The sequence below is a fragment of the Podarcis gaigeae genome (assembly GCF_964106915.1).
Source record: "Podarcis gaigeae genome assembly, chromosome: 1".
NCBI lineage: Eukaryota > Metazoa > Chordata > Lepidosauria > Squamata > Lacertidae > Podarcis > Podarcis gaigeae.
In genome coordinates this window covers 77,114,441-77,132,482 of record NC_139678.1, presented here as the reverse complement: position 1 = coordinate 77,132,482, position 18,042 = coordinate 77,114,441, and the positions used below count along the sequence as shown (strand labels likewise).

The 18,042-nt window shown below is 41.8% G+C and overlaps 1 protein-coding gene across 2 annotated transcripts; it reads right to left on the bottom strand.

The window, feature by feature from the left end:
• Positions 1-7,800: 7,800 nt before the first annotated feature.
• POLR2L (RNA polymerase II, I and III subunit L) lies at positions 7,801-18,042 on the bottom strand. Of its 2 annotated transcripts, none has more exons than XM_083698798.1 (3): positions 17,928-18,042; positions 15,233-15,334; positions 7,801-8,249 (listed from the first exon to the last, which is right to left on the bottom strand). In XM_083698798.1, the coding sequence occupies exons 2-3, from the start codon at positions 15,325-15,327 to the stop codon at positions 8,141-8,143; spliced, it is 204 nt and encodes a 67-aa protein (XP_083554924.1). In that variant the 5' UTR covers positions 15,328-15,334; positions 17,928-18,042; the 3' UTR covers positions 7,801-8,140. The 2 variants fall into 2 exon arrangements, with proteins under 2 accessions (XP_083554924.1, XP_083554923.1); XM_083698797.1 differs by lacking the exon at positions 17,928-18,042 and adding an exon at positions 17,754-17,921.

The following is an 18,042-nucleotide window of genomic DNA, read 5'->3' as shown; positions in this document are numbered from 1 at the left end:
CACTGTTTACAAGTTCCCCTCCCTCCCCATCCATCCATGTACCGGTATATCTGTAGCTGCAACTCAGAATAGCACTTCATGCAACTGATGAAGTAGACTGTGCTAGTCTTTAAAGTGCCACAAGAAGTTTTCTAGGAAGCTCTAGCTCATATATTTTATCTTATTTCAGATATAGAATTGGTTGTGAAATTAGATTTTCCATTGGATCAAATTTTTAGCTGAATTGCTTCTGGGTATTACTTGGAACTGTGATGTGTTTTTAGGCAAAGACTGGGCATCTGGAAGAGAGCCCTGAAGGCAAGGAGGAGTGTCCCAAGCCCTTTACGAAGCTAGTCACCCACTGGTTAGTATATCTCAGGTCTTTGGGATGCTTGATTGTAAAGAACACACCTGATTCTAAACCCTCCAAGGTGTCTAGGCTAAGAAACTGTGGGAATTTGATTCTTGCCTTTCAGTTGCTGTCGCATTCTTACACATCTTGTTAGCAGTGGGGTGTTCCCTTGAGCATTTCCCTCATATAATCCAAGCATCTCTTGACCTTCTGTTGACAAGCATCAGGGGATGGGTGGGAGAAGTTCAACATGGTCATTACTGTCTTGCACATTCCTTGATGCACATCAGAGGGGTGGGAGCAGGTGTCAAAAGGACTGCTTGGATTATATTGCTAATGTGCTCAGGAAAGCATGTGTCAGGAGGCAGCCTGGATTGTTTTACTGTGGGTTGCCAACAGCAGGTCAGAGAGCACCTTTAGAGTACAAAACTTGTAAATCCTAACATGTTACAAGGGATGCTTTATCTAGGTACTGCCATAAGGAGTTATTCTGTATAGCATTTCTGCAGAAATGGCACTCCTGTTAAGAACTGTATTAGGAATACTTTTAAAAGGACTTTCTGTGTTCATATAGGCCATATTGCTCCTGCAACAGCACTGTAAGTTAAGTGTGTGTGTGTGTGTTTTGTGTGTGCAGTGCTTTTCTCTGAAAAAATGTTTAGGGATAGTCTCATTTTCCTACACATATTGAAATACTGCCCCTCAATGAAGCCAAACTTAAATTCACAAAATGTTTAGGGGTATGCGTACCCCTGTGCCCCCCAGAAAAAAGCACTGTATGTATGTACAGTGGTGCCTCGCAAGACGAAATTAATTCGTTCCGCGAGTCTTTTCGTCTTGCGATGTTTTTCGTCTTGCGAAGCACGGTCCGTCGCAACTGCGCCTCTTCAAGCGGCTTTAGGAAAAAAACGAACAAACTCGCAAGATGTTTTCGTCTTGCGAAGCAAGCCCATAGGGAAATTCGTCTTGCGAAGCGACGCAAAAACCAAAAAACCCTTTCGTCTTGCGCGTTTTTCGTTTTGCGAGGCATTTGTCTTGCGGGGCACCACTGTATATCTTTCCTAAGTCCACCCATTGTTTGTGTTAACTGTATCCCTTCAGGTTGCAAGTGGGGGCTCACCTGACTGAACACTTCTAGTATTCTCCATGGAAGGGTGCATTTCTGTGTACAATACTCTTTACTTAGGAGCATTCCGTAATGGAAGCCCCCAGTCGTGATATGAAGTGGGGAAATGTAAGGAAACAGATTTACCTCTTCAGCTGCTGTATGTAGATAACTAGCATCTAAATATTAAGAAGTGTGAGGCAGCATCTGTGAGCAGAAGATATATATAATATATCATAAGACTCAGAATCTCAGGGCCGTGTGTTTAAGCCCCACATTGGATGAAAGAGTTCTGCACTGCAAGGGTTGGGCTAGCTTATCCTCATGGTCCTTTCCAGCTATGATTCTATATGAAATGTGAGCAGGAAAGCACACTGTAAAACGGAATCGGGAAAGGGCCTAGTTGCACAACACATAATGGAGGGGGAGACTGAACACCAGGCTGCCATTTCCAACTGCAGCTTTGTAATATTTAATTCTGCGCTAAGTTATCACATTATGGTAAACAGTAATCTGTATTCACCTATTATGCTATGTGGGTGCCTTATCACTGGGCAAGTGTAGCATCCGAAAACACCCCAAGACTGTCTGTCCTAAATATCTTATAACTTTTAATAGATGGGAGAAAGCATAATCATATTATCTTTATTCAACATGTTGAGAGAGGCACAGGTTTTCAATCAAAAATTCATTTACTCACATATTTCAACTCTTTTCTAACCACTATGATATCCAGTGAAAATATCTATATTGGTCTTTGAGAAATGATTTATATTTTTTAAAAAATTAAAATGTATATATGCAGCCCCATACATTCAGGCTCAGCAAATTCTTTTCTTTGTTTGGGGTGGGGGAGAAGAGAGAGTGAAGGAGGGAGAGAGAAAGCTCAGCAAATTCTAATTCTGTACTGCAGAAGGCAATGCCTGTCTGTCTTCCAGGAAGAAAAGCAGATCCCATGAAATGCTTGTCATAGTTTCCTTGATATTACAGAGAAGAGTAATATTTTATATAGACAGCACTCACACCAAAAGTGTGGCTGATCAGATAACAAAGAAGGTAGGAAAGACAAGCTTATACTGTGGAATATGCCTGACAAGCCGTTGGAAAAATACATTTGATAAAATATTATCTACTTCATTGTATGTAGGTAATTTCCTGCCCCCATCCCAAACCCATCATTCTCACCCTTACTCCTAAGTTGTAGGCCCATAAGTTTAAGTGATTTTTTTTCTTTTAGGTGTTGGAACATTAATAAAATGTTATAAATGGAGATGGGCATAAAGGATCACATTGTAGCAAGACACTCCACTGTCTGCATTGGTTTTCTAATATTTTCTAGGGCTAATTTTTATGCAGATAGCTCATCAGATAGTTCCACGCATCTGTACTCGCTGGAATTGGCAACACTCAGTTCATGGGCTGCATCAAACCCATGAAGAGGGTTGTTCCCCCACCCAGTCATTTCTGCCCTGCTACCTCCTCCTCACCATGCTCCTTGAAGAAGCTAAGTGGGAGACCTTGAGTCCCTTCTTTATTTTTTGGCTTTTCTCTTTCTTCTAGTGAGGAGCCTCCTTTTCTCCCTACTGTGCTCTGCTCTCCCTCCTTGCCTTCTCCCAATTCAGTAAGTAGGAAGGGATATGGTGACAAGCAACGACTATGTGTTGGTAGGCCACATGGGGAATTTTGGTCTCGTCCCAATAACCCCCCCCCCACACACCTTGAAATGGCACTCAGATAAAAATGGTTGCTGTGGTTGACTATGGTCTTCATCAGCTCCCCTTCAGGCATTCCTATGCTTACCATGAAGGTCTGGAGAAGAATTCTAAGCATGCTCATGTGACCATGTTTATAATCCTCCCTGTTACTGGCAACCCCAATAATGAAGGCTTGCTGACTCCAGGTAGAAGTCTAAGCACATTCACCTGAATGCATTTATGAATCCCCTTCAGAACTTCGCAAGGAATACAGGGAGGTCTGAAGTGAATGTGGAGCAGCAGGGCTTTCATGCATACCTCCTTCCCACTTTAAGCCTGAAGGCCTGACCAGAAGGCTAGAGTGATTTGCCCAAGGCCATTCAGTCAAGGCAGTCAGAGGCATTTCCTGTTGTTGTTTCCCAAGCTATGGAACTCCTTCCCTGATAGACTGCCAAAACGTTTATCATGCTCTGCACTGGAGCATGATTTCCTTAGTCTGAAAATACTCTTGTGGCTGCTTGACATGGAAAATGGGATGCACACTGGTAAACTGCATATTGCCTGAAACTTGTAAGAGCTGTACTTGCTCCCCTCTCTGTGCACATACTGTAGAACAGGGATGCCAAACCTGTGGTCATTGGACTCCAGCTCCCAACATCCCCAGCCAGCATGGCCAAAGATCAAAGACAGTGGGAGTTGTAGGCCTGACCAACAACATCTGCTCTAGGGAGCCCTGGGTCCCTGTGGAGTGTATGTGCAGTAGAATAAGAAAAAAAGACCAGTTTGGTGGTGTTGTAAATAAAAATTGCCCTTTTCCCTTATGGGATATCCAAGAGCCCATAGAGTCCTTACATAGGTTCCCTATTGGTAGGAGAAGATAACAGAGGCCAACCAGAGAATATTGAGAAGCAAAGCAGCTAGTAAGCTTGATCTTTATTGATCTGTTGCAACAGGGTGCTCCTCTCACACGCAGGAAAGGAGGACCCAGAAAAATGGTATGCAAGGCCTTATAAAGATCTTTGAAATTCTCCTCCTGTAGATCAAGACCACCCCCAGAAACATCATACATACATCACAGAAGGGGTGTAACCTAAGACCACCCCTCAGATACATACCTACATCACAGAAAAGGCGGTCTAAAACAGAACATTTGAATGTTGTTTATCTCCTGTCTGGCAGGTTACTTGATTGGATTGCCTGGGGAGCCTGGCCATTCTTTTGTAGTGATAAATACTTAGTTCCTGGGCCAGGTCACAGGCTCACTCCTTATTAAAACACAGACAGGATTTGTGAAGGAAAAGACAATGGGGAGGCTTTTCCATTTTGACCTTGCAGAGAAAAGATTTGGTCAGTTTAGGAATCAAAATGGTTCCAGGTTGGCCTTCCTGTGCTAATCTATGTATGTGCTTGGTTGGTACACTTAGGAACATTACCATATATCTAAGACCTTTAAATTCCTATTACAGTGGTCACGTGTTACAGGGACTAGAATGAGTGTGCATGATGTACAGATGTGAACCTGCCTTTAGTGGTTATATGAACACATACCTCTTGGCATACACATGAACAGTTAAGTTTCTCCTTTTAAGAGGTAGGTAAAATTTTGGTTAACACAACATGACTACATTCACTGGATGAAAGATAAGCACCTTCCTATTGAAGCCTATACAGTACTAAAATACAAATCTCTTATAGAGGGGAAATGATTTAATCTGATTTATTTTTTACTATGTTACATATGAAAGTAATAGATCACATGGAAGTTGGTAAACAAACAGCTGCAGCACATACCCACTGACAATCTTTGTGTACCTTTAAAAAGAAATCAGGGCACGTCCTCTGCACTAATTACTTCCAGAGCTTAATTGCCAGAATGGAAGCATTTTTCACTTCCTATTTACATATTTAAAACGAAGAGGGTCAAATTCTCATCTCAGTTGCAAAGAAACTGTGACTGAACATTTAAGGACCCATCACACTTCATTTCTCAAGTGCATACTATTAAACGTGTTGATTTTACAGTCCTCAAACATAGGTGGAAAAATCCACTTCACCACATGGGGCCCAATTCCCTTCTGTCCATATAAAACTGTTTTAGTTTTATTGACTGCAGGACAGATTTGAATGCCAGTGAAGAGGATGGCCTATTGTTGTTAGCTGCTCACTTTCAAAAGGCTCTCTCTGCCTTTTGTTTTCTGCAAATTTGTTTTCTGCATGTGCTCTGATAAATTTTATCTCTTGCCAGGAGGACTCCTTAAGCTTTAGTCTCCCCTCTCCCCCAGCTCCAGAGAAAGCTTGTTGTGGCACATGCCAACGAGGCTAAGGGATCCTTTTTCAGACTACTGTACTTGCTTTCTGTTGTATGGCTTTTTAAAGTTTCCCCCAGGTTTGGGTTGAGAGAATTCTTCCCCCCCTCCAATTGCTTAGGGCAATAACCAACCTTCACAAATACTCATATTCAATCCCACACCCTTTCTCCATGACTGGACTCTTCTTTCTCTCTCCCTTCCTCCTCTGTATTGCTACAGCTTGCTTCCCACCCCACCGCACTCAGCTTGTTATCTCTTTTGCCCACCCTTCGAAATCCTACACTCATCAGCCTAGGGACAAAATGGGTCTGGTAGCCATGACAATAGATTGTTTGCAGTTGCACCAATGGTGCCCTCTTGTGTTGTGTATCTGCATAGGCATGATACCAACCATCTTGGGAAGGTTCAAGCTCTTACTCAGTGGTGGCAAAATTACGAGGGACATAGAACTGGGCTGTAAAATGATCAAGGATAAAACCGGCACATCTGCTAGAGTCAGATAATGCAGGGGTGAAACTCATATAAAAGCTTCTTGCTTCATCTGACCTGGCACCCAGAAGCTAACACAACCTTGTTCCCTAAAGACACAACTTTGGACGGGTAACTTATGCACTCCAGAACCATGTAGCCTAAAACAGAATGTTGTTTTTCCAGGCATTTTCCTAGATAATGTGGCAGGCGTACAAAACATAAGCTCTCCAACCAACTGTGAAACACAAATGCCAGAATTAATCACTTAATGCCCTTTGCATTAGGATAAAGTATGTGGTTTAAAATACAACAGAGCACTTTTAAATGAGGAACTGCTGAATGCTGGGGGAAAAAGAAGAGCAATCTCCTGCATCCCAGTAATAAATGAAAAAGGAAGCTTAACTTGTAAAGATTCACAGAACTGATGAGAATAATAATGGATAGGAGCTTAATAATGTTCCCAGATCGGAGGGGTTTCCAAAAAGGGAAAGCAAATTAATAAAACTCAATTAAATCAGTCTTGGCAAAAGTGGACCTCTATAAGGAAGACGCTGTGCACAGCTAGCTATCTCAGTAACTAAATAAATATCCAGTTTGTCTTCTCTACAGTGCTCCTTACCCCCATGTGCAAAAATTCACTTATTTACTAGGGACCAAACCATGCATGTGGAGAAACAGCAAAATTCTGTCAAAACTTTTTGGGTACCAAGCCCAAGGACTATTCTGCAGCATTTATTTATTTATTTTATTTATACTCACCTTTGTTCTTCAGAAAAACTGTAGGCAGCATACATGGGATTAGATTGTGTGATGGTCTCCCATTCACACACTACCCAGACTTCATCAACATTTCTGTATTGGCGGGACTCTTAATTTCTAGGACTCCAGTGTGCTTTATAGATGCATTTTCTTTCTCAGGCATGCAGGTTGCTTTTATTATTAAATGAAAGACAATGAAAAACAAATGGGTATGCAAAATCTCAGAACAATCTGCACCAGTAATTTCTGAGATGCATGTGGAAAAGCAGGCCTACTTTCCTGTAACTGTAGTATATATTTTTTAATGAAACTAATGAGACTTTATCAATGGCTTTAGGAGATAGCCTGGCACTGATATGAAGGCAAGATTTCAAATTTACAGTGTTTGTGCAATGGTGGTGAGGTTACAAACTTTGCATCTTGCTAAATAAAAGGAAAGCAAAGTTCCTTTCCTCTGTTTTAACAGCTGTGTCAAAGAGATGATCAGCATCCAAGTATTTATTTTCCAACTTTATGTGCCTAATGAACAGCTGGCTCTGCACTGATTATGGAACATACAAAACAGGTAGAAGCAAAACCTTTTATTTTGCACAGACAAGAAAACAGGCCTTTCACCTGCCCTGTATTACTGAATCTGCTCACCTCCTTTAACTGGAGCTTACACCACAGTTCTGGAAAATGGACTGCCAGTTTTGCAATGTGACATGTGAGAGAAATGGAAGGAAGAAGATTGTGCCAGCAATATACACTGGTAGCTTAGAAGATGTTCCCTCAGTCTAAATGCAATAAATTGAGTTTGATGGATAATGCCCCCCCCCTTTAAACCCACAGACTGGCTTTTCTGAGCAAACAAAATCCATCCTCCATTTTTATTACTTTTTCATATCACGTCATGGTACTTGTCACTCAACTGGATCTCATGTCTTTAAGATAACTTCATATAATGTAATAGTGTGGATCAACACCAGAGAGGTTATTTCCACCCCACCCCTAAAATGATAGGAAGTCCAGGAGTGAACAAGTGAAATAGGTTAGCATGCAGTCAGTTCTCTTTAGTTTCTTGTATGAGTCTTGATAGAGTAAGAGGAGCGCCACAGGATGAGATGAAGGACAATCCTTACAAAATCACAATGTGGCTATAACAACAACCTTTATTAAAACTGCTGCCAGTGGCACAAAGTACAGTTTTTTTTTTAAAAAAAAAATCACAATTCTCCACAACCCATGAGATTCTGATGAACTTCCATCCCTGTTTTAATTAAATCTACAGTCCCCAACTGTGTGTAAGTGGATTTCATCTTTCAGAATTTCTTTTCAAGAGGTTAGTGGCTAGGGCCTATAGCATGCCCAGAGAGTGAAATCCTTCACTGGACATGATGATCTGCATTTGTAACCCCCTGCAGCTTAGTTTGAGGAGTTCTAGCAGCACGCTGGTCCATATGTATGTAGTATAACACATTCTTTCTGCTATTTATTTCTCCAGAGGGGCATAATTCAGGAGCTTCTCAATCAGATCCACGTGGGCAAGCAGCATTCGCCGACAGCAATATCTCTTCAGACCCAGAGCATCCAAAGCATCACTAAGAACAAACAAAAAGCAGGTGTGTTTGAAAGAAAAGCAGCATGCTGAAACCTGATCCCAGCCAAATAAAGGGAAAAGCCTTGTCCATGAGATAGAAGAGGAACTATATTACTGTTGTTGTTGTTGTTACAATTTATATTCCTCCCCAAAGATGATAGGGTGGCAGGCACAGTGATAATAAAACATTTTTAAAAAACTAAAACAATTTCAAAATATTCTAAAAATAATAAAATATAGTCCACAGAAGCAAGGTGATTGACTGTGGTAGGCGGCTGAACCCCCACTCCCCAATGATCAGACAAATAGGATTGCTATTTATTTTTCATTTCATAACATTTATATACGGCTTGATTTTAGAAAATGCTATCCTCAGAGCCATTTACAAGACTGCTGCTGTACTCAAGTTACTGTTCTCTAAGTTTCACTTTGATAATCTGCTAGTTTTTAGTTTTTTAATTCATTATGACTATGAACACATTTTAACAATACTGAATGTGACAGGCTTAACTTTATTATTTGCCCATTAAAGAAGCAGATGTAAAAGTGTGCCTGAAAAGTACACAACTTCCATCACAGCCAGCCTGCCTGCCTTGAGTTTCTCTTTAAGAACAGTTATTGGATCCCTAAGATGAAATCTCAGCCATCTGTCTCTTAATTAAGGTCTACCTAGCCACAGACTTTCCCCCCTTATGTTCCAAGAAAACAAAAAGCCTGGAGGGTAGGCGGGAAACCCACAAGCTTGTATGTGTGTGGACTAGTTTAGGTTAGTCTTGTAACAAAGCATCAAATGCACAGAACACCGTTTCTGCCAGTATTGGGCTCCTGAAGGAGCTTCATTCTCCCAAAGACATATAAACAAACCATTACCTGAAAACACATCTAGTATTAGCTTACTTTTACGCCATGCCTGTGCTTTGCAATTCACTGTGCTCCCCATCACAAACACTTCTGGCTTCTAGCAATCTTCAGGAGCCGTTTCTAACTTTCCTCTCTCCCATCCATACAATAAGTGCTGTTTTCACCACAAACCCAGGATGAGTGAATATGCATAGTAGGTGAAGCAGGATTACAGCAGATGGTCCACCCCGATCTAAGTATTATTTGTCGTTGTTACTACTACTACTACTACTACTACTACTACTACTACTACTACTACTACTTTTTATGTATACCCAAATGTCTCCTTCAGCAAAGAAGTTAGCAAACACCGGAAGGCTTTGGAAGCACTCTCAAACAACAGATGTCCATTTTGACACATTCTGTAGGTCCAATATAAAGTCTTCCTACACACATATATTTCGAACGCTACAGTAGCAGCAGGACTGGAGGAACAAAAGCAGTTTGGTAAGAGGCCATGAAGTAGGCATGGCTAGTCTAAGTCAGGCTATTGGTCCTCCTAGCCTAGTACTGTCTACACCACCAGCAGGTCTTTAATGTTTTCAGACCTGGGAGCCACCTTTAACCTGGCATCATATGACATTCACAATTATTTGCAGCTACAAAGGAAGAATTGGGATCACTCCCAATTTTTAATTTCAAGCACCATATATATGGTGGGTGGGTTCCTTTTTCTGCAGGTAGGCAGGGCAACGAAGGTGCCAAATTCAAGAAGTGCCAAATTGAAGCAGAGGCTTCAATTTGGCACTTCTTCAGTACAGTGTATGACCTCAGAAGTTATTCAAATAATGGTAACAACATAAATCACCCTGTCAAATATTTTAATAGAGGCTCAATCAGTTTCATATTTATTTTATTTTTAGAACTTAGGCTGCAATCCTAAACAGTGGGGTTTACTTCCAAGCAGAGGCTGGAAAGGAAGAATTGGCTAGAAACTTAAAGTTTACTCCCAATTCTACCTTTGGAATTTGGCTCTGTGCCTTCACCAGTCATGATGGACAGGTGAATGTGTGCCCCCTGCATCACCTTACCAGCCAAATGGGGAGGTCTGGCAGGATTAGTATGCTGGTGGGCCAGAGGTTTCCCAGTGCTGCTCTAATGAATGTGACAAATGATCAGTGAGGGGACAGTAAGTTGGGTGACTGTTTTAGACAGGTTCTTTCTTATTAGTGCCTAGTTAACTCCAAGTTCAGGCTTTGCTACCTATCCTCTACCTTAAAAGATACAGCTTCTCTGGTGTCTAACCTGACCGTTTAGGTCAGCATTAGTTTCTGTTCCACTGGGGCTTTCAATGGAGACTGACGAGCTAAGATTAGCAATGGCTGGGCAGTTGACCCTCTGATGTAGCAACACATTCAAAAAGAAGTTGAGTTTTTCCAAGTGTTATTAATGTACATTTTGACATGTAATAAAGTAATAAATTTCCCATTTAAGAATTTAAATTTCCCATTTAAGAATTTTGCTCATGATTTATGCTAGGGTGGTGGTATGGGCAAACCAAGTTCTCATTCCCATTATGGGCCTACTAGAGTAATTAACATTCAGTTTGAGATGTGAGGTGCTCACAGATCAAGTAGGTAGAAGTCATAAAATAGAAGCAGAAAGCTGATGAGCATAATAAGACAGTGCCTCTTGAACTTAAGAGGCCTCCAGCACACACACTAGATTTCCACATAGGATAAAATCTTCAGTACAGTGTATGACCTCAGAAGTTATTCAAATAATGGTAACAACATAAATCACCCTGTCAAATATTTTAATAGAGGCTCAATCAGTTTCATATTTATTTTATTTTTAGAACTTAGGCTGCAATCCTAAACAGTGGGGTTTACTTCCAAGCAGACATACATAAGATTGTGCTGTTAACCTTCCCAAATTGCAGAAACGTTTGACACTACAAAATACTTAAAATAAGCCCCCACACCTTGATTGTTATGAACCCATGGTGTAGTTTTTAAAACTCTGAATGTGGAATATTTTTAGCTAAACTAATCAGCAGAACTGAATAGATTTTTGAATATTTTTACCACCTCCAATATTCTAAATAACTGTCTGAAGAAACTCAATGTAAGAGAAAAACAGCATTTCCAAATTCTGCAAAATCTCTGCATCCTCAGACAAGTAAATTATTCCCTTTAGCTGACCCATTTTTCGCTACAAGAAATGATTTTAATAATATCTGACATATAGATCTGCCCTCAAAATTGTGAGTAGGCACTGAGCTAACAGACAGCTTTGCTGCAAGGGAGAAACTCAAATATGTATTGTCTACCCACTTGGTCAATGTAAAATCATACAATAAATTGCAAGAGAATCTGATTTATGCCCAAGGCATAATTCAGGTGCATTTATCATGCAAATATTGTACTAAAGTACTACTTAATCTCAAATTCTAGATCCATAAATTCCAATTCTGTATTTGCAATGGAAAATCAATTGCTAGCAGAATGGCTATGATTAACTACAACCAGAAACAATGCTGCAAAGGTAAGAAAAATGATGGATACAGCAACAACGAAGAATTATATATGAGACTTCTCTAGACACTAGCTAGTCAAGAAAGAAAGCCTTTCTTCATTCTTTCCTTCTATATGTTTTTGATTTTATATTCTAGATCAGTGTTTCCCAACCGGTGTTCCGCGGCACACTAGTGTGCCGCGAGACGTTGCCTCGTGTGCCGCTTGGGAAACACTGCTCTAAGCGAGAGGGGACTCTGCTCAGGCTGCATCCGCCGTGCGCGAGGGAGGCGCTTCCTCTCGTGAGGGAGGCGAGAAGAAGGGAGGCGGGGCCGAGCAGGCGGATTGGCCCGGCGGCGGCCGTGACGTCACCCTGCGCGCGGCGGCAGATTCGAAACTCCTCAGGCGCAGGCGCGGCTGGAGCAGGAAGGCCGCTCTGCTTGAGAGGAAAGAGAGGGAGCCGCCGCCGGCGGGATGAAGAACACCGTTCCGCGGAGCACCGTGAAGAAGCTGCTGAGCAAGCACAAGCCGCACTTGCCTCAGGGTCTTACTGCCCACCCGCCTCTGTTTCCTTGCTGTGCTTGCTCAAACGGAACAAAGAGCAGGGAAAGCCCCTCCCCTCCAGGCAAGCAGGCAGGAGGGGGAGAGAGAGAGAGAGCGTGCGAGCTGGCTGGCTTGGGTGAGTAGGTGAGGGAAAACTTTTGCCTTCCTTTCCTCCCTCCCCGTTATACCCCTCTCCTGCATTCTTAGCCAGCTGCTTCTCTGCACACCCCTCTCGTGCTCCTTGTCCGTTCTGTGTTTTTCCTTCCCTCCCCACTTAAAATGTGGTTTAAAAGCATGGATCCACATGGATCCTCAGGATCCTTGCATTGGGTCACCCCAAATTCACCATCAGATCACATAGCATGTCCATGGCTACAGCCTGCCCCCCCAAAATCACACACCCACTGTTGCCTGGGGCTGCAATGGTGCAAAAACGTGGTTACAAAACATGGATCCACAGGGATTCTCAGGATTTTTGCATTGGGTCACCCCAAATTCACCATCAGATCACATGTCTGTGGCCACAGCATGAAGCACAAAAATGATACATCATTAATATTCACTGCCCACGGTGGCAGCCAATCGGCTGCCGCAAAGGGCGGGCCCTCACAGGTTCACTGAATAAAGTATTTTATAATTTTTCATATTTCTGTTTACTTACTATTTCATAATAAAGTAATTATAAAATACTTTATTTGTGTTTATTTGATTCCTATTAAAGAGAGTTACTTTATATATAGTCAATATAGGCACAGAGTTAATTTTTTAAACATTTTCTAATGGTGGTGTGCCTCGAGATTTTTTTCATGAAACAAGTGTGCCTTTGCCCAAAAAAGGTTGGGAAACACTGATCTAGATGTTTAATTCATATTTGGAAAATAGTGTTACACAGGTCTCAGAAGCTGAATTATGTAGCACCCATAAGTGAAGCATGTACTAGCATTTTCCTTAAAACACATGAGCTCTTAAAACAAGGTTAATAGGTAGAAATCTGCCACAGCACTTGATACTTTGTGATTTTTAAAAATCAAGCAAGTGTTCCTTATGCTTTTCTATATAATTCATGCATTTGAAACTACCATGTTGAAAGAAAGGCTCTGAATGAGCTGGAACCACTGTTCAGATAACATATTACATGTGTTATACTCTATTTTTAGCAGCATCAGCGACACAGTAGAAATAAAGAAGCTTCTTCGTTCTAGTATACAAAACATCTTTTCATATCATCAAATTTAAACCAAGTGTTCATATCATGCAGCTCACAGAAACCTGTGCACCTTTTAAGAGCTAATTGGTATTCTAAAAAATCAGATACTATTTAAAATGCCCTAAAATAGAATTTCAGTTCCTTTTAAAAGTGTCTAACTCCTGTAACCACAGGGGGGAAAGAAGCGTGACAGCAGAAAGTTTAGGTACTTTCTAAGATTAGCCTTTACTTAATTATAGGATCTTAGATGTTCTAAGTTCTCAAGAGTTCTGAGGACTCAGCAAGACAATGGGGCCTGTCATTTCATACTACTCAAGAGAAACAGAATTGTTTTCTGAAAAATAGAACCATGGCTACAATCCTATATGTACCTGGGAATAAGCCTATGGAACTATGGAAGCAAGGATAGGACCATACTGTTAACAGAAATGCAAGAGAGTTATGTTTGTGGCAAACATTACACTGAAATACAGTGGTACCTCAGGTTACAGACTCCGCTAACCCAGAAATAGTACCTCAGGTTAAGAACTTTGCTTCAGGATGAGAACAGAAATCACGGCACGGCAGTAGCGGGAGGCCCCATTAGCTAAAGTGGTACCTCAGTTTAAGAACGGACCTCCAGAACAAATTAAGTTCTTAGCCCGAGGCACCACTGTACAAAAGATGGGCAACACTATCTTCTGTTCATTGATTTGTTTGCCATGTCAGATGGTAATGCTTAATCAAAGCACTAGAGGATGCTTGAATATAAATGCTGAAAGAGTGTCAGTTCTTGCAGCTCTACCTGTGTGGGAGAGATTGAAATACTCCAATTGTGTTTGACATTCACTTCTCACTTTGTCAGTAAGTTTTATATGTGGGAAAGTGCTTTCACTTAAAGTTCAGCAATGTAAGACTGAGGTCAACCAAATGATTTTTTCTAAATCAACCTAAGAACTTTTACTTCAATTTCATACCCTGTTTCCCCGAAAATAAGGCAGCGTCTTATATTAATTTTTGCTCCTAAAAATGCGCTAGGTCTTATTTTCAGGAAATGTCTTATTTTTCCATGAAGAAGAATACGGTACACATTTATTGTTGAACAAAAAAACAAAACAAAAACAAAAAGGAAATTTATTACCTGTATACGGTATACAGCCTTACAGTAGCTTTGGGGGCCTTATATTCCGGGGTGGCCTTATTATCGGGGAGGCCTTATATTCGGGGGAGGCCTTATATTACAGCAAGAGGCAAAACTGGAAGTAGGTCTTATTTTCGGGGGATGTCTTAATTTCGGGGAAGCAGGGTAGTTAGGCAAAGGAAATTCAAGTTTATACAATCCAACTTAAATATGCAAATCAAGCATTTTATGGAGGTTTTTCCAATTTTCATAATTCATTTCAAGTGCAGCAAGGGATTCGTTTAATCCGAGTACAACCTTCTGCATTGAGCCATATCTGACAAAAAGCAAAGCAAGGCAAAGGGGGATTTAAAATGTCTCCAATGTTAGCTCCTCAGTACTGGAGCTACATTTCCCCCATGGAAATCTGTAAAGCCCCCTCAAGAAAATCAGGCAATCTCAATTATTTGTAGGTAACTTGCTAAGTCCACTACCCTTGGAGTTAGCCCCACTGAATTCATTGGACTAAGTTTTGAGTGGACAGGACTAGGATTGCACTTTAAAATATCCCTGAGTTTATGCTTTCATTATTAACATGGTTCTAAATGATGTGATTATTATTTATAAAAATTGGACCTACACTTCATAAAACATGAGCACAGGATAAAGAGTGTTATACATACCTTTTTGTGAATGATCCCTAGACTACTACAAAATGTTAATGGATACTTTTCTCAAAACAGTTGTGAAAACACAAGTGTGTGAAGCAGAGTCCTTACCCTTCTGTATACTCAGCTTGCAGAAGACCAAGATATGCCTCCCATTTGTTTCCAACAATTTTGCCGCAAGTGAAGCATCTCACTGGTATGATCATTTTACACCTAGGGAAACATTAAAAACAGGAAATTTAAACAGTAAGCGCATGATTTGATGTATCTAAAACTAATACCAAGCAGTCTAACCAAGGCATTTAAACTGCATTAGTTCCAAAGGCAAAGGTAAGTGGGTGTGGACCTGGTCAGTGTCTGAAAGCAGGAGCACTGGAGCCCTCTTTCTGGTGTTCAGCCTGAACTGGTCAGGGCAAAAAGCATGTACAGGGCAGAGGCATGCACACTGGCCCCACCCACATTGTCCCCACACAAGCTGGCTCTTAACCTTCTTGTGTTGAGCTTCCTGAAGGGGCTTTAAAAGATTTTTCTTCCTGCTCAGTGTGGAAAGGCTGGGGTTTGAACCAACAAGCTGGGGATGTTGTGGGGCAGCACCAGTATGCATGTCCCAGGCTCCTTATGCACTTTTTGTTCTTGCATGCTTAGTCTGGACATCTGAAGCAGACTCCTAAGAGCCCTATGCAATCGGGACAAAGTGTGTATTCAACACAAATCTTAGTAAAGTTCTGAATATGTGCTCTTACATGTGCTAAGGCTGCAGTCCTATGCACACTTATCTGAAGTCTCATAACAAAGTTATTTAATGTATGACTTGAATGTATTTAATTCCAAGAACCTTAATGGTTTTGAAGAAAACCAACACTGGCTATAGATACTGGTTGGCAAAACCAATATCCTTTCTTCAAAATGTTGTCAGCGCTTTGACCTAAGTATATGTTTGCATTTCACCTTTGTATAAGACAGCAATTTTGATAGGAATTTCACTGAGTCTAGCTTAATCTGGGCTGGCTATGAATTAATATTTTTAAAGTTTTATTGAAGCACAGTAACCATTACTGATAACTCAAAGTTACTGATTGCCATTAAGAGTAATTGTTTTTCAATAAATAATTTGATAGCTCAACCAGTTCTCTTTTGCCTTTAAACTGAAGAGCATTATTCCAATAATTTAAGACCCATTTACCTCTAAGCAAAAAGGTGAATAAAGATTAAACTGCAGTTAACTGAAGAAGTGTGCATGCACACGAAAGCTTATACCAATAACAAATTTAAAGGTAAAGGACCCCTGACAGTTAAGTCCAGTCGTGAACGACTCTGGGATTGTGGCGCTCATCTCACTTTACTGGCCGAGGGAACCGGCGTTTGTCCGCAGACAGTTTTTCTGGGTCAGATGGCCAACATAACTAAGCTACTTCTGGCAAAATCAGAGCAGTGCACGGAAACGCCATTTACCTTCCTGCTGGAGTGGTACTTATTTATCTACTTGCACTTTTTGGCGTGCTTTCAAACTGCTAGGTTAGCAGGAGCTGGGCCTGAGCAACGGGGGCTCACCCTATCGCGGGGATTCAAACAGCCAACCTTCCGATTGGCAAGCCCAAGACTCAGTGGTTTAGACCACAGCGCCACCCACATCCCCAAGAACAAATTTAGTTGGTCTCTAAGGTGCTACTGGACAATTTTTTAATATATATGTCGACTGCAGTTAACTGTTTTTTAAAATGCAAAATAAATATTAGAGGCGCTCCTTATCCACTCCTTGGTTTGAGTCAGGCAGCATGCATGACCGGGTCCCTCCATGGGCATTGCTGGGGGGGAGAGCAGCTGCCCCTCCCAAATCAATAAAATTCAACAAAAATACAAATACATAGCAAACTGAGCTTCTGCCCCCCAACAAACATCTTGGCTATGTCCCTGGGCCCCACCTATGCTAGAGTGCTGAGTTTGGATGCTGGAGGAACCAAGGAGCTTGCTGGGTGGCCACCAACCAAATCAGCCTCTCAGCCCAGTGCCAACTTGCCTCATGGCTGTGGTGAAGATGAAAAACTGCAACTTAAGCTGCAATCCTATGCGCGGACACTTGGGTGCGAGTCTCACAGCAAGCAATGAGATCCAGAGAAATAGCTTTGTTTGGAATGTCATAACAAACGCAAGTAAGACTTTTGTGGCACCAGAAAGACAACCATATAACTTATGGCATAAACTTTAGTGAACTACTTGGTAAGAGTGAATGGTGGCTCCAAACGGCGAACTCATATGTCACAATAAATGTGTTAAGTGTTCAAGGCACCACGAGGCTCTTGCTTGAAATCAACTCGTCATCCTCTTGTTCTCCTTAACTCTCTAAGTAAACATGGCCAAGCCCTCGCCCGTCCCAGGTTTCGGCAATACTTTAAAGCTATATAAAGAGGGGCGGGTGGGCTTCCGTCCTTGCCCACATCAGAGTGCCTGGCCGGGATCGGTGGCCCCGAGCAAGTTTTAAATATGGTGCTACAGAAACTGGAGGAAGGGGCAGAGGAGAAACCGCCCGCGTTCACAGAAACCGGTCTGAGCCTTCGGAAGCGATTTAATCCCGCTTCTCACTCTTTCCTCCTTCAGAAGGAAAAGGTAACGCATCGTTATTTATTAGCATTACCGTTATGTTAACAGTAGCAGCGGCGGTGGCCAAAGCGCAGGAAAGTCGCGACTGCTACGAGATCCCTTTCCTTCTCTTACTACGAGCGTTTTTTGAAGAGGGGGGAGGACCGGGAAAAGGCGACAAAGGGAAACCCGAACTAAAGCAGGAGGCTCGGCGGACCAACTGACTTACCTAACGGACACTCGCCGTGTCCCGCGCGCACCGTTGCCGCCGTTACCAGCTTTGCAAATCGCCACGCCCCCTCCTCGCCGGGCGCTACTAATCCACGCAATGGGGGGGAGAAGTG

Excerpts from the sequence above, each read along its gene's own strand:
- POLR2L (XM_083698798.1), bottom strand. The coding sequence starts at position 15,327 with ATGATCATACCAGTGAGATGCTTCACTTGCGGCAAAATTGTTGGAAAC. Across the intron at positions 8,250-15,232 it reads CAAGCTGAGTATACAGAAGG|TGATGCTTTGGATGCTCTGG; the intron begins GTAAGGACTCTG and ends GTTTGTTCTTAG.